The 17,380-nt window shown below is 37.0% G+C and overlaps 1 protein-coding gene across 1 annotated transcript; it reads left to right on the top strand.

Moving 5' to 3' along the window:
* The first annotated feature begins 14,494 nt into the window (after nt 1–14,494).
* Nucleotides 14,495–15,121, top strand: GP9 (glycoprotein IX platelet). The gene has a single exon (XM_019619973.1). It carries the CDS (start codon nt 14,495–14,497, stop codon nt 15,119–15,121), a length of 627 nt encoding a protein of 208 aa, XP_019475518.1.
* Nucleotides 15,122–17,380: the final 2,259 nt, after the last annotated feature.

Here is a 17,380-nt window from a genome sequence, read left to right as displayed (position 1 = left end):
ATATTTAGACACCCTTCCCCTCCCCCCCAAAAAAAGAGCAATAGCAAGGGAAGGTCATTTTGTTTTTAAACTGATTATACATTCACAGTGCTAGTCCAGCATATGCAGCAGTACTGCTTGCTTTCTTGTCAAGCACTGTAGCTCTAACCAGCAGGGATCAGCTCTGAGGACACCCAAAGAAGTCAGTGCTGCTGCTAATTGCTCATGAACAAACATCTGTCATGTGCTGGGCTGAGACACCACTGCCTCATCCACTGAAAGACTGATAGTCACCCAAAAATGTCACCGGGTTTTGAGAGTCATTTGAAAGACTCTTGAATGTGCTCAGATTTTAAACACAACAGCCTCCCAGGGCCCCTTCTGAGAGCTGCCATTGAGAGTGTGTAGCACATGCTACTACCATGGAAACCATTTCTAGGTCACCTTTACATAACAGCACAGAGAAAACATCACCAACTCCACCATTACAGCACACTTCTCTCCAATGAAGAATGCAGTAAACAGCTTAACTGTTACTGTAACTGCACATAATATGCCACAAATAACAAGGTACATCTCCTCAGTATAAAAATGGGAATATACTCTCTATGTGTGAGGTGTTCTCTCAGACTCTGCTGTTACGCTTCTAGTCTTGTAGGGAGGGAAGCAAAATGCCTGATCCCATGCATCCATTTTGTAACTCAAGACATATGACAGCTTGTGTTAAACGAATGCTTTAGAGAAAATCATTAATGCTGGAGAGAATCTATCAAGAAGGAAAACACAACTGGAGCTGCTTTTATGCATCTGGCTGAAGCTACATATAAATAAAAGTGACGGAACTAATAATTTGAGTCACAAAATCAGATTTAAGGAGCCTCTGAACTGAACAACAATCTTGGGAGTAGAGACAGAAAAGAAACGGGAAGCATTTCAAATCCTGAAACAGAAATATTTCAGGACATGAGAAATAAGAAATAATTGCATATCAGATGCTTTCCTACTCAGAGAACACCAAAGATTTACTGATGCAGATGGAGAACCTGAGTTTTTTGCAATGAACACTCTAACCTAATTATTTGAAGTATGGAATCGAGATGTCAGATCTATGAAGGAAGTGTCTTTAGCATGGAATTTGGAAAGCAAACTTATTAATGAAGATAAATAAGGTTTTTGTATTATATTGATAAATGTGAACATTTTATTTCTGTGGTGATAATTGTAACAAAAATGTGTTGCTCTCACTTACACTGCAAGATTTTTAGCTTATGCATATAGCCCTCCATTTCAACAGCTATAAAGCCTCAAGAAAGACATTAATATTTATAACTATTGTTTGGTTTCTTTTTTCTAACTTTTTTTCCAAAGAGAGAAGGAGAATTGCTCATCTAGAAATTTCACAAAAAGGTAGTTGTTGCAAGTCATTGAGTATTGACCTCAATCTATACTACTATTCTACTGAATGTACAAAGCATCTCCAAATTCTTTTGTGTTCTTTTTCTATCTCCCGTATGAACAGGATGGCAGCAGATGTAGAACTGAAGCAACACTGGCAAGGTAGAACAGCTGCTTTTGTATGTGGCATTCTAAATGTCACCACTAATATTTTAAAATTTTTGAATGTGAAGAACTTCATGGCAGGTTAGGATAAAAATCTTCCTTTTTTGAGGAACGTTTCTGAAGGTACACTAGCAGAACTTGGATTAGTATTAAAAAATATCTGTAAAAATTAGGAAGAATATACTTCAGTATAATTTAATATAAACACATACAATATATATACAAACATATAAATACAAATAATTAAATATTCAATAGCCTATTGATAGAATGACATCATCAGAGAGGAACTAAGAATACAAAGATACAGGGTTTTGCCCCAGAATGGTACTACATTCAAACTGCAGCACTGCAACAGGATTATACCCACCTTCATACAAAAAGCCTGAACAATACAGTAGCTAGAGTAGCCAGCTGGGAAAAGTGGAGTGGAAATTCAGGTTTGTGCACGGAATCAGGAAGGACTTAAATCACCGTGTCTTCCAACCTAGATGAAGGCCAATGGAATCCTGGGCTGCAGGTTAGAGATTGATCCTTTCTTCCTGCTCAGCACTGATCTGTAGTGCTGAGTCCAGCACTTCCTTCTGGTGCAAGAGAGTCCTTTCCCTAAATCACCAAAGGGAGTCTAGTGAGTGGCCACAAAGATGAACAAGAGACTGAAGAAGCTGACAGACAAGGAGAGGCTGAGAAAGCTAGGGCTGCTCAGCCTGACAAGATGGGCCTTCTATCCTTATAGGCAGAAACAGAATTAGTAACAAAAATCAACATATGGGCCCATGTGCTACTGTTACTAAAAAATAGAAAGAACCAAATCCAGCTATTTGTACGTGTTCTTTGGAAATTCCTTGTTACAGACTCCAGATTCAATTCACTCCCGTGCAGATAAATCAACTCTGTAAATAATTTTAAAGTTGCATCTGCTATTGAATGATAACATTATGGAGCCCTGGTTAGAACTTCTGCTGAAAATTAACAGTTCTTTGAAAGATAGTGGAACTGTCGTTTGACTGGCTCATAAATTGTCAGACAAATAAATAGCAAATAATCACATTTTCCCTTATTTTTTCACTATCACTCCTTTTCCAGCCAATATTACATAAAAATTTCAATACAAAGTACTGCAGCTACAGACTGAGGAGTGCTGACAAGTCACTTTGTGGCCTACAGTGGCTATGTTACCTTGCAAGTGTGTTCAGCAGACCTGCAGAAAAGTCTTTGGAAAGATTTTTCACCGTGATAAGGAGAAAAATGAACTATAATTGAAAAGTCATTCCGATTTGAGTTTATTTCCTTGAAATAAGTTATAAGAATGCTTCAGAAAATACCTTCAGCAATCACTGTGCTGTTTACACACTACTTCTTCCTAACTAAACACAACGTAATTTTGCTACTCAAACCATTTGTGCATTTCATGTTTGCTTTGTTTAATCAGCAATGACAATGAAATGATAAATTGCTATTCAGCTACATCTGGAGCACTTAGCCAATCACTGAAATCCACTCTTCCCCAGTTTCAGATCCTCCAGTATTCACTGTTTCCTTTGACCCTAGATTTTGTCTCAGAAGAATAAATGGTCCTTTGTCTGGCAGAAAGCAGATAAGAAATATTTCCCAACAACCAACTTCTACATTGTCTGGTCAAGGACAACTACTTGTGTCAGTGCTTTATATTCCCTGCTCATTTCTAACAATTCTCATTTGTCTTTGTGCTCTAAAACACATGTATTATTTATTATGAATCAGCCCACAGAACTCCCACCACCTTCACAATCTTATGTGGAAAACTCTCCTCAGGAGGGAAGTATCCATAATTATTGTGTTTCATCAGTTGATTCATGTATTTCTCTGAACAAAATTAATATTGGATATGCAAGAATAAGAAAATATTTCTCTCCATACTATGAGCAGAAACTGTAAGCATGACAGTCAAAAATGCTTGCATTTGCAAAGCAAGAGAAAGACAGCAAGCACATGCCTTCTTTATTTTGTTTGCTTTGCAGACAGATAATATTATTCCCACCCATCCTCTATGCACTTATTTCAGCAGTCTGAGACAGCCTGGTGGCCAAAATCTCAAAAGCCAAAAGATTTGCATCTACTCCAAAAGCCTAGTGCAAGACATTCTCATACTCAGAGCTGTGATACCTAGACTCAGTTAATGCTCAGAACTTTTCTTAATACACTACCTCAGGACAACTCTATTATGATTTTACTTTCCTATAGTAAAGTATATCCTAACTGCTTCTTAATTTCAGCAATTCTCCAGGATAATACAGCTAAGGCGTCATTCAAATCATAGCATCAGCTGAGCTGATCAGCCTATTCCCCACTGAAAGAGAAAATGCACACAGGCTTTAAAATATTACAGAGAAGGTCCCTATTTTTCTGCCTTCTTTTCTTTATGCTAAACTCTAAGTGTCAGAGTCATGATTATCACTATTAGCTATTCTGGAGGCTAGAACTCACTTCCCAACAAGTGCCAATTTTTACTAAATAGATACAGATCCCAGCAGACACAGTGATTTGCTATCCATGTTTCGTTCCTCTTTCTGCTATCTTTGTAAGGTAAAGTGCCTCAGGTTAAGTAAGCTAAATTTGGCAAAAATAGGACAATTTCAAAGATGGGAGACAATTCTTGGCTTGTATTGGAAAAGATCACAAACACAGCTCACAATGATGAAGTTGCATTAGTAAAAGATCATTCAATGCCATGTTTCTTATACCCACTTATCTCTAACATGAAAATAGCAGCAAATGGCTTTTAGCTTACAGTCTGGCCAAGCACAAGTTTTTAAGGAAAACTACCACATAAAAAGTTCTAAATCTCAAGATGTGATATATTATGATTCTTATACAATAATATGCTGAGTGCAACTTTGTTGATTAAGAGTTGGAATACAGTCCTAACAACAGAATTTCAGCAGGGCTCTAAACCTTGGCTGGTTTTGGACAGCTTTCATGCATGCACATGCACTCACAGTCATTCTGAACGCTTGAAGGAATGAAACTACATAAAGACAAATGACCTGTTCTAGAACAAGCAGGCCTGAACCCGCTTATGAATTAATACAAACTATGCCTCTTCTCCTCAACAGGACAACAGCTGCAGAATAAATCTGCATATTGTATACGTCTCTGTTGAAAATAATGGAGTTGTAATAGCTGGAACAGATGGAAGGATGAAAGAGAAAAACTAAGTGGTGAAGAATATACATCTGTCTCTGGTAGCATCAAAGTGCTGAAATAAGAATCTGGAGTAGACAGAAAGAAGTGCTTTCAGAGAGAGAAATTAAAAAAGGTGTATTAGCTATTCAACTTTCTTTTTCTCCCCTATTAATTAAAGATGAGTTGTGCTGATTTGTAAATTGTAACTATTACTGTGTGTGGATATTATTTTGGAATAATATGCCCTTCTCTTCTTCAGTTTTGACAAACGTTTTTGGATTAAAGAAACAGCTTCTGCAGCATGCGTCCACAAAGAATTCATCAGGAGTAGCTGTTTCTGAAGAGGCTGCTGAGCAAACGAGACCTCCATGATCCATGTCTGCTCTGGTTCTCTGAGGAGGAAAGATATATCCCTACTATCACTATAATCCTTAATTCACTTAAGGCTTTACATGGAGTTTGAGTGATTCCTTGGCTTTCAGCATGTGATGAACACCATGATGCATCTGCAAGGCTGTCTTGTAAAGAATGTAGTGACAGCTGTTCACTTGTGGGTCCTCTTTTTCACACTGCCAAAGATGACCTTTGTCATGGTCAGATTGCACAAGCAGATTTATACACTCATCTGCTTTTCTGCAGCGGCTGTGCAATGATATTGCTGTTATTTCTGTACTGTATCAGGTAGCACCCAGACTGTTCATTGTATTTTAAGCGTTCTGCCCTTGGGGCTTTTCCATGCATAAAAGAAAAATGCCGTTAGCAACTCTGTACTCATGAAAATTCCCATCACGCCAGCACCTTTAAAACCTCTCAGAGATGAACATCAAGAACATTTGTTCAGAGTCACAAGTATTTTCACCCTCTCCAAGACATTGGTTTATGTGCTGACTCTGAGCAAAAAAGACAGGTATTGAATATCAGTTTACAGACTTCCCTGGAAATAATAGAAGCCCAAAAATAAGGTGGCATCTGCACTGTGTTTTAGTTGTATCCAGTATCCTGCAGGCTGAGAAAATCTCAGTCTTCGCTGAATTGAGAATTAGTTCCTCTGCTTCTTTTCTCAGATGTTCAATTTACGTCCACTAAGAACTTTGCCCCAAGTAAAATTGCTGACTGCTCTGTATGTTCTTTTATTTCCACCATTAATCACAGCCAAAACAAGATGCTTCTTGAACAAGCATTTTCAAGAATAGGGTTTTGATGGTGATGCTTGACAAGTCCGGAAAAAGAAAAAAGAAGTAATTTTAGAACTCTGAAAATTAAGAGATTCACATTTTTCTCTTCCCACATGAAACAGATTTTTTCACCCACAGAATACACCTATTTACTGATCACATAAATGAAGGCTGCTCAGCAAAGTCCTGGCCCCTCAAGCCCTAGGTCCTAGCCCTAGAAATTAGGTTTTTTCTCTTCCAAAAATCCCTCTCTCAGCCAGGTGCTGACACACATTAAGATAAAAAAAATGCTTATGTATAGCACTATTTTCTACAACGAAACTATAGGCTCTTAATTCACTACCTTGAGTAGCAATTTCATCATTTCCATTTCCATGTATATATATACCATAGCTTCCTTATCATACACCTGGCTGTGGAGTGGTGAAATAGTTGTCTCCCACCTTATTGATTTAGGTTTATCAGAAATGCCCCTGTGTAAACAGAGGAAGAAAAGGGAAAATAACAGGGGTCAGTAGGGAAGTATTAAAACATCCCAAATAGTGCAGAAGATAAGTAATAGCAAAAAGCAAAACATGGAAGTAAAACATCAGGCAAAGTATTCTGATCTCACCAACATGCTCTAGGATCATAATGAAAGGCCCCCTTTTAAAAGAGGGAAAAGTATCATATATTTCTGAAGGAAGCTGATCACAGGGATTCAATGGCAAAGGGAGGGGGAAGCAGAATCTCATGGATTTAATATTTTCATCCTTTTATCTGAAAAAAAACCCTAGGATTTCAGAATAATTCACAGTTGTTGCTGGCATTAAAAAAAAAAAAAAGAAAGAAATGAAAGAAAAAATAATCATTTTTGCATTCACAAAACCTGAACAATGTTCTTTAGCTTCTATAAATTAAGCTAGGCCTTCAGAAAGAAGCCAGCAAGGTATGAGATAAATACCAGTTGATTTCACATGTATAATCAGCACAAGCTGTTGACTAAAGAAGACAGAAAATTTTTCTCTCTCAGAGTTCTGTTTTTCCCTGTTAGATGCTGAGATACTGCTGGTCCTTCTCTGCCTGCCAGCACAGAGAGAACTACGCTGTGTCATTGCAGGACAACATCAAACCTCCAACATTCATCAAAATTGATGTGGAAATGAATTATAAATAACCTCCAACTAGCTCCATTAGGAAATTTCACTGCAGTACAGCCATCAACACTGTGTTTGAGCTAGAAGGACCAAATGAGGGCAAAGAAAGAATTAGATTATGTGGGAAGAGACTTACAGCATCTTTAAATGAATTTCCAGACCTCCTCAGAGGAACATTGCTTATTTATTCCCCAGTATATGTGGCCATATCATTAATTCATCTGTCTGCTTGATAAAACTGACTCTCCAAGCTGTTAAGTATATTAGCATTCAGTAATAGGAAATAACAGGATTAACATAGCAGCATTTTCTGCTCTTATGATTTATCATGGATCACACTATATGAAGATTTCCTTCAGAACCTAACACTTGAAGTCAGATTGTTATAGATGAAGCTCTGGTTTTATTAATAATACTAATGACCATGAGCAGAACTTGAAAAAAATGTAAGCATTAATGACCACAATCTTAATTTAAAAAAAAAAACAAAAAAAAACAGAAAATGAATCAATATATTTATGCTATTAGAGATGCAATGCAAGAATTGGAAAACTGGGATTGACAGTAAAGTTAACCCACATACTAAAGCAAATACTGCACAGTAACACATTTTTGGGAGCATTGTTCATGACTATCTTCCCAGCCACATGAAAACTGCAGTTTTGTCAGCACCTTCTAAATAGGCTAAGCGAGTTAGCTAGAGAGTGCATTCTTAGCAATCCATTTGCTTTGCAGCAGAGTTCAAAGGCAGCAGAGCCCAATCTGTTCAGCAGTGACTTTCTGTCCATGATCAGAAGTCCGGGCAGAATTTTCTGCAGGTCCCTGTGGCACAAAGAACTGCAGATAAGTGTGCAAATTTGCAAGACTGAGCAGTACTGTTCTAGTACTTGATCTAGTGGTTGGCAACCCTGTCTGCTGCAGAGGGGTTGGAACTTGATGATCCTTGAGGTGCCTTACAACCCAAGCCATTCGATGATTCTATGAGTACAAATGGTACATAAATATGACACTAGTATGGAAAAAAATAATGTGACTGTAGCTGGTCACACCAGGAAAAGATATCTCATCATTGAAAACATATCCAAAATCAAGTAAAAAAAATAAATAAATGTAGTCACAGCTTTATAAAGGGCAATGTAAAAACTCAGTTCTAATTATGAACAGTGATTTAAATTCTACAATTCATTACCACAGGAAACTCATTGCTTAGGCTTTTCCAATACAGTCTTTTAAATCAGATACTAATTAATTTCTAATTGATCTTTCCAAGATCTAACTGTTCACTGTGACCATGAAGTTCAATGTCCTGCCTTCAACATTTCTAACTCTTCAAGCAGAAAATAGCAGGACCTTAGCTAATGGCACTGAAGACTGATTTTGTTTATTATCAAACTTCTTAAACAAGGTGATCATCACAACACTCAGCAATGCTCACTCTCATGAACAAGCTCACCACATTTACTACTGTGTAACTTTGTAAAAACACTTGGGTATCTTTGGCAGGCTTGAATATATTGTCACCAGGGAATTGACTGGCATTCTGACATGGTTCACTTATGAGAGTTCTTTGGCTGTCACTCTGGCTACATCCATACACTCAAACTGGATCTGGGCAGTGAAACAATCTGGAACTGAGGATATCTCATCCAACCATACATACCTGGAGGGACTACCTACATACTAACTGTTATTTTGGACTATCTTTGGTCTGGCCCCTACTACTGAACTTCCATTAGCATCTGGAACAGATCAGATGCAGACATTTGCAGAGTGTCTATCCCAATTTAGGCACACATAGAAAATGCAGAAGATTGTGAGATTCATTCTGAAAGCTCAATCCTGATCCCCAGAAAAATATTAAAATAAATGATGTTTTATGTTGTAACACTTTGACTGGAACTCAGTGCTTTTTGAAAATGGTGACTGCAGCTAAAGAGCTAGAGAACTGATTATTGTAAATTAGAGCAAAATACTAAATTAAACAAAGCAGCAAGGCAGAGAGGGGCACAGCTGACTGTTTTACCAAGCCCAGTGCTTCCCATCGAGGCAGCAACCTTCAGCTAATGAGATGCATGAAAGAAACACTGAAAGCACTGACTGCAGTGAGGATTACCGGGCTCCCTGGTGCCTGTTCAGAGCTGATTAATTGAACTGTGTGCAGGGAACTGCCAAGGCATGATTCTGTTGTGGGCAGTACTGTCTTGATGGTGCTTTTTAAAGATGAGGCTCTTAGAGATCTTCTCTCTAGAAGATTCCCTATGTGCACTCCAACATTGCTACAACTTAGCATACACGATAGCAGTATATTCTTAAAGACATTTTGAATTCAAATAATCTAGTAGTATTTTCTTTCATTAACAGTCTCAAAGCCTAAGAATTCCATAGATTTAGACACATTATGTAATATATATGTAATACATACATTTTGTAAACCTGTTAAACTTTTGTCTTGGATGCGATGGAGAAGTCAGTATTTCAAATGAGTATCTCAGTCTTTCTGACAATCATTATGAATTGGTAAACTACATTAAAAGGCTGATTCGATGTAGGTGCAACATTTAACAAAAGAATAACTTGAATGACACCTAGTGGAAAGATGAGCAATAGCTGAGAGTTACACAGTAAGTGTGCAGTTTCGCTCAGTGAAAACAAGGAGGAGAGATTTTTTTATGAGAATGGGCAGAGAAAGGAAAGAATTACTTGGTAAAATTGGTGGAGTATAATTTAGGAGAAGAATTTCTTAAATAATCAGAGCTTACCTGCCTGTAGTAAATTGGGTATTTAGTTTGACACTGGCAAAATTAAATTAAGTTAACTGCAGTTTGAAAGAACACAATAAAAAGAATATGTACTGGATGAAATTTAGAACTCTCCCATGTATAAATACTGTGATGGTTTTGACAGGTTAGTGCTGTGGGGTGCAGCAGACAGCAGGAATACTTTGCCCCCAGGGCTAGAATAACTCAAGACATGATGGAAGCCACAGAATTTCTTTAATTAATTTCTGCAGGCAGTATTCCTTGATGGGTGATTGAATTTCATGATTGATATCCTTTTTCCTTTTTTTTTTTTTTTCCTTTATTTACATAGTTCATGAATTTCCAGTGACTTGCATCCACTTATAAAGAAATATTTGGTAACCAACATGTTTGTTGTCACCAACATACTCGAAAAGTAGGAAAGAACAGATTTAATCACTGTGGTACAACTTAGGATGATCTTCTGCTCTCTGTTGATAATGATGTGGCAGGTGTTTTCAGCACTGGAATAGGAATAGACTTTTTTCTTTCTATGTCAAGTAAAGGTTGTTCACAAAAATGAATGACTATAAAATCCTTGAAATCTTTTATTAAAAAAATAGCACATTCTGCCTCAATTTCCTCTCAGCAGATCATACATTTGATCTGCATCTTTAGCTTTGACTTGCAGCTGTTAATCAGTTGCAAGAAAATTAGGAATCCCCTCTTTTTTTTCCTCCCTGTAAAAGCACTCAGAAGAAACAGTCATGTAGCTGACTGGAAAAAGTCAAGGCCTCAAAAGAAAGCCTCTCCTGAGAAATACTCTTCCAAGAATCAAGGCAGTGAGGCATGGTTTAGGAAAGAAGAACGTTCAGAAATATGGCTGAGAAGTCTGACAGCCTTATTCGTTCACTAGAAGTTTAAACACATTCATACTGAAAATAATTTTATTTAGATTATAACAGGATTATAGAAGATGATAATAGTTTTTTCCAAATCAGCTCTTAATGAATCGCTTTAAAAGAAAAGCTGTCACCTGGCCTACACGAAGCTGTATCCCTACAAAGATAAATGAGTATGCCTTATATTTTGAACTTTGCTTCTGACACTCACCATACACATTTACCACGCCTTAAAGAGGAAGAAAGGCTCATGATCCTCATCAAAAGTAATGGACTCAGCATGACCAGCTACTTCTCTAACCATGTGACAGCAGGGATTTAGGACTACCTACATAAAAATAACCTATAACGCAGAATTTGATTGTGGATTTCAAAGGATTTCAGTTATTTTATGTTTTGTTGCTAGCAGATGCAGCATTTGATTTCCCTACATAACAAAAACAATGTATTCTGTGTGGCAGTATTCTTTAGTATATGTAATAGATGGTGTGATACATAGTACAGGCATGGATGAAGACACGTTTATGAAATCTATGGTCCAGTGATGTGCTTTAGTTTTAAAAAGTGTGTTTGCTGTTAAAGAGAAAAAGAAGAGGAAAAAATGCACATTTCATAGAGCTTTCTGTGTAAGATATCCATTCAACCAATACACACACACTCACACAACTTACTTCCCACACTTGATCTTTCTCTTTTCTCTAAGGCCAACACAAGGATAACATATAAGCAAACCAAACTCCTATTTTCCTTTTTTTTTTTTTTTTAATCACTTTAATCTGGTCTCTTGTTATCTGAATGCATTGCCATCACAATCAACACCTGTCACCTGAAAATTCTAATCTCCGCTGAAGGTGTTTCAGCTTCATAAAGACTCACAAATCAGAAACTGGTTATCCCACTGGTTATCCTTTTATGAAACAACCCCTAAGACAGAAAGATTTTCCCATTATCAGCAGTTCACTCATGGGTCCAACTGCTGAACATCTGAGAGGCAGGAGGACTATTCATTTCTCAGTGGAGGAATTACTTCCCCCATCTTATAGAAAAATAAAATTCAAAACAGGTTTGAAGTAGTTTTGCCTTCTCCCTTCACAGCTGTATTAAAATACCTTTTAAAGTATTTTAAGTACTTTAAGTACTTTAAAGTATCTTTAAAGTATCATTTAAAGAAGAGCAGAAATACACAGTAATACATTTTCTTAAGGAAGCTCCTAACAAAATTCAGGCTATGGTGACTGATTAGGACTCAAGGAAGACAAGTATTTAAAAATAAAGAAGAATTAAACAATAGTAATCACTATCCAAATAATCTTACATGTAAGACATTTTCCTACCTGCAAGAACAGCCTGTTATAAAGAAACAACAGTTTAGAAGCAGTCTGTGCAGCACATCGCAAAACACAGAACCCAGCTCAAAGCCTTTCTCCAAAACAACACACTATCCAAGGACTGGCAATTTTTTCTCCACTATGTCAACACAATGCCATTAATGTTTCCCTATCCCCTAACGATCTCATCCAACTAAAACATGTTATCTTGGTGTTATGGTGTTTCTTTAATCCTACAAATTTTGCTTTTCAGTGGAAATGCTTGCATGTACCAAGGTGAAGCCGAAGCTAACTTATATACTTGCATACAGATTACTACAGCAAGGCAGAAATTTATCAGATGAGTTATTTTAAATTTTTATGAAATTAAAATGTTCAGGCTTACTGCAAAAATATATATATATTGGCAATAAAAGTAACTCAGATGTATTTCCTCTTGTCTGAAAAAGACAAAACATGTCTCAAGCACTATATGCCATGACAGATGTCAACCATTTGACAATTTCCACTGAGAGTGGTTTCCTATTTATGCATAGAAAAAAGCTCATCAACTTTATCCTGTTTCCTTACTGACTCTTTAAAAAGTCAGTTGTGTTTGCTATATGCACTCCAACTCTTAGCCAAGCAGAGGAAAGGAAGCAAGAGGTGAAAAATAAAGGTAAGTCTCAGCGTCTGCCTTCTCATCAGCTCTTCCTTTCTGCATTTTTGCCAGTTCTTAATTTTACCTGATGTGAAGTATCTTATGCTTAAATAGTAAATCTGAAGAATTCTTATTTTTTAAGATATTAATTTTCAGTTATATCTAAGACATTAATCTGTCCTTTTAAAATGTCTACTTTAAAAAAAAAAAAAAACACAAACAGCTCTAATAGAATCTGGAAAAATATTGGATAAGGATGTAGGTTCAGACCAAAAATATCCAGGCCAACTACATGCTAACAAAGGCACACGAGATCAAGATTAATATTTCAGCTTCTCTGTTATTGAAGTTTGTACTTTTATGTAGCAGTAATCCCATTTAAAATATAGGAATGTAGTATTTAGAACAGGAATCTAAAGTTGTCTGACTTTGAGAAGTTAACTACATAAAAAAATTAATTTAAAACAAAATCAATCCTTTTTCCCCACATACAATTTTAGCCTTTATTAAATGAAACTTCCTCAAAACAAAAAAATCAGTGACAAGCTATTGTAAATCTGAGGAAAAAAAATCATTTTTAGTTCTAAAATTTTCTCCTCTTTAATACACTGATTTGAAAACTTTTTTTAAAAATCCCATTCTGCATAAGTAAAATGTAAGCTCTGTATCACCTTAGATATGTAAAAAACTCTTTCACTCTGTGTTTGTTGCTGTTAATAGGACTGTCATATCTGCCTGATATTTTTAAGGCTTGATCAACCTAACTGTAAATCACATCCAGTGTTCTTCTAAGATGTGCCTGCAAACAAAATGATAAACCTGTTTTCACCATCTTCAGTTAGAAAGGAGGGTTTCTAAGTCTGTAGTGATATGAAAAAACATCATTTTTACATCACCTGTTACTCTCCAAGTAGCAACCAAGGCAACATGCAGTCAGTTATTTTTACCTCAATACTGACTTATTCCTAGTGAATTGGAAAGAAAAAAGATGTGCATTCACTAGATCAGGTATCAAATTCAAAGAAATGTGGTTCCAAGATCAAAACTTATCTGAGTAAGGTGGTTTGTATTTACATCAAAATAATAGTAATAATAACAAAGGCAGAATAGCAAACATGTAAAGAGGCTTCAATTTGAAAAAAGAAAAAAGAAAAAAAGGCACTACAGTGGAAGTCTAGTGGGAGCCTCTGTATATAACGTAATTCCTAAAAGATAAGCAGTAATAAATATGTAAAATTTCCATTTATCCAAATCTTATTGTATTTTCTCAGACATGATGAAATAAAGCTACAGGACGGGGAAATAAAACTTTTTACCACAAAATCCTCTCTTCCTGGTTATAAGTCCCAGCAAGAACATTTTTTTGGTTTACAATTATTCAATGTTTTTAAACTTAATATTGAAATCTGACTTTAACACACAACTTTAACTGTACTATGTAAGTACAGAAACTGAATCAAAATCTTTGCTTAAAATTAATCAAGTTTTTACCATCATCTCCTGCTGGCATTCTGTTCCAGAACTTCAAAGAATAACAAATTTTGCACAATTACAAAGAAAAAACAGTAAACTAGAAGCAAAAATGGAACCTCTGTGCTCTCTCTCAGTTGTATTTATTGTACTTAGAGTTGGACTAGATAGTCCTTGTGAGTCCTTTCCAACTCTGGTTATTCTACAATTCTGAGATATTTAGTGTGAGAAAGAATGGCTGATAGGAAATAGAGAAAGGTAAAGACTGTCCTCCAAAAACCTAAGCCTCGCAAGCCATCCTGAGAAAGAAACAATTGTGTTCCAGTTCTGCAACTAGACATAGCTAATTAATTAATCATACTTATTGCTACTATTATTATTGTTCTCTGGGTAGCTAAAGCATGAACAAGGCAGAATTCATCACAGCTGCAGGATTTGCCATATCATTGCTGTTCCATGTGATCCAAACTGAAGTCTGTCCTCCTTCCTGCAACTGTAAGCCCCTGGAGGAAACGAAGGGCTTGCAGATAGACTGCAGTTCAAGGAAGCTGAAGGAAGTGCCTGCCTTACCCATTAACACCAAGAGGCTTTATCTGCAGAATAACAGCCTGACCACGGTTTCTCCTGGTGCCTTTGACAGCTTGCTCAGCCTGGAGGAAATAAAAATATTTGACAATCCATGGAACTGTGACTGTCATATTTTGTATTTAAAACTCTGGATGGAAGACATCTCTGAATCCTCTCTTGCAAACATCAGATGTGCAACCCCTGCCTCTGTGAGGATGAAGCCCTTGAACCAGCTGACAGGGAATGAGCTGGGGATCTGCAAAAGGCTTCTCCCAATCAAAAGTCTTGAGTTCTTTTGGAGAGACCTCATTTTAATTGCAGCAGCAATCTTTACACTTATTTTACTAGGATGGGCTCTGAGATCCTCAAAAAAGCTGGTGTGCCGAATAGAACTAAGTCAATATGCTTCTAGGCGTTCGCCATTGCGGAGACATCTCTCTAAAAGCTACAAGCTGCAATGAGCTCTTCACTAGATCAAACAGAACCACCAAACCATTCGACCACAGAAAACCTGCATGCACAGGCAGTGCTAGCTGCAACAGTAAGACGCTACTAAGAGATCCCAGGACACAAAGGCTGGGTCCTCAGATAAGCAAGTTTAATTTCTTTTCAAAAACAAGCTTGGTGATACATTGAATGGCAACTTTCAATCTGCCACTACCTACTCATACAGAAAGTAGTTTCTATGTTTTTTTAAAAAATCCTTTAATTTTGCATTTTTCCAGTGAATTCTCTGCCCTATCAAAACCTATACTTTTTAATATGTGGATATGAGCACTGATTATGGTATTTTAGCAATTCTTTTCTTCTTTTGTGTGAGTTTCTGTTTCCCCTTCAGAGTCCCAGTGGCCTGTAAGATCATACATGTGTGCAGACAAATTCAGTTCTTTTCCTCAGGTTCAGAAGTTTCCTACCAGCAGAACCTCTAACATAATAGAGATCAGTCACTGAATGTATCCCATAATATGTCTAAGACAGATAATGAGAAAATAATCAGTAAAAATTATTTTAAACATCATTGAATTTCTAGATTTAAAAAATAAAAAATGTACATGAAATTAAAATAAAGGATGCTTGTTGAACATTCATACTCACTTCAGTCTGATCTCTCTCAGAGTTCTACAGATTTCTGACTAAACTGCCAAGAAATTTCCAGAGATTTTCTTGCAGTTTTACTACTGACATTTGATACACAGGATTTTATGCAACAGCTTTAAAGACATTCCTCTTCTCAATTCTTGTGCTCCTCATACAGAAATTTTTACAGTGACATGGGCATATCATTTTTTCTTTGCCATGATTATTCATAAGACTCCATGAACACCATCTCGTGCTGTGATCCCATCTAGTCAGTTGAAGCAGTGCTGATGAGGTGGGAGATCTTCAAAGGCCTCCTACATTCATTCAGCTGTTGGCAGTACAAATTGAGGCACACCCTGCCCAAACTTACCTTCCCTGCTGGGCCTCTCTTCCTCCTGCACTAGCACAGACAGGCCAATAGAGACATCACCACCTGCTAACCTACACTGACACCTGCCCCTGCCTGGCATACAAGGGAAGGCCAAGTACAGATGGACTGCTGAGAGAAACGCTCACGAGGGACAAATAGTTAGACTAAGGGAAAAAGTACGCACTGCAGGTAGAGGGTTCCACAATTCGGTAACAAAATGTAGGATAGGGCTTCAGGCTGAGACAAGGAAAGGAACAGTCTGATGTTTCCTTTGTAAAATCATTACATAGCCAACATTACATAGCCAACATGCACCGTGGAATGTTAAAGTCTGCAGTGCCACACAGTGGGGAACAAGAAGGAACAGACGAATGCAAAGAACAGTGGGTTACATGGAGTGCTGAGGTCATGCATCTAGAAATAAAAATGGGGTTGAGGACAGTTCAGAGAAGTCAAATAATTTGGTACTAATGACGTTTGCACTTGCAATTTTAGGATATTTTCTCTGCAGTGAGCTTTTCAAGTCTTCAAAAGGCAACCACCAGTTTGTGATAATGCAGAACGGTACACAAGAAATGCACTCTACAATTGAGAGTTTCCTAAATGGTATTTCTTGTTTCTCTGAAATAACTCATTAATACTAAAAGCATACCGCTCCCCCTTGTGCCTACAAAGCTAGATAAGCATTTTTTTATTCCTCCCATAAAAACAAGCAATTAAATAAATGAATTTGAATGCATATAGCCCTGGACCTTCACCAAAACAACAATCAATGCAGGTGAATGGATGAAGTTATAACTGAAGTCATAAAGCATTGGAATCCAGTCAACTTGAAAGTTTGCTACTGTAGATAAAAGAGTAACATGCTCTACTGTAGAGCTTTACTTGTACAAACATACCAAGTGAGCAATTAGCAAACTTCTCTGCTTGTATCAACACACAGAATACAGAAAAAAATGGTAGTTGGAGGAAATGTTTTTCAGCCTCATAAGTTGAAAGAAGGGGAAATTTCCTCCATGACAATTTCACTTTCCACTATAACAGAATTATGTTTATCATCTGTGAGCCATTTGGCTTTTATCTGAAAAAACTCTGAATAGAGGAAGGCTGGAACCACTAAGTAAAGGCTCATAAGCAACATTCATGTGTTTATCAGCAAGGCCACTGTATCCTGCTTAACCCACGTACCATGTACAAAATGGATATAAATAATACTTCAGATGCTAACAATATGCAAAGACAAGAGAATACAATGTCAGCTACCTAAAAA

Source organism: Meleagris gallopavo, chromosome 14 (assembly GCF_000146605.3).
Source record: "Meleagris gallopavo isolate NT-WF06-2002-E0010 breed Aviagen turkey brand Nicholas breeding stock chromosome 14, Turkey_5.1, whole genome shotgun sequence".
In the NCBI taxonomy this organism is placed as follows: domain Eukaryota; kingdom Metazoa; phylum Chordata; class Aves; order Galliformes; family Phasianidae; genus Meleagris; species Meleagris gallopavo.
The sequence above is the reverse complement of the archived record's forward strand: the minus strand, read 5'-3'. Positions and strand labels throughout refer to the sequence as shown.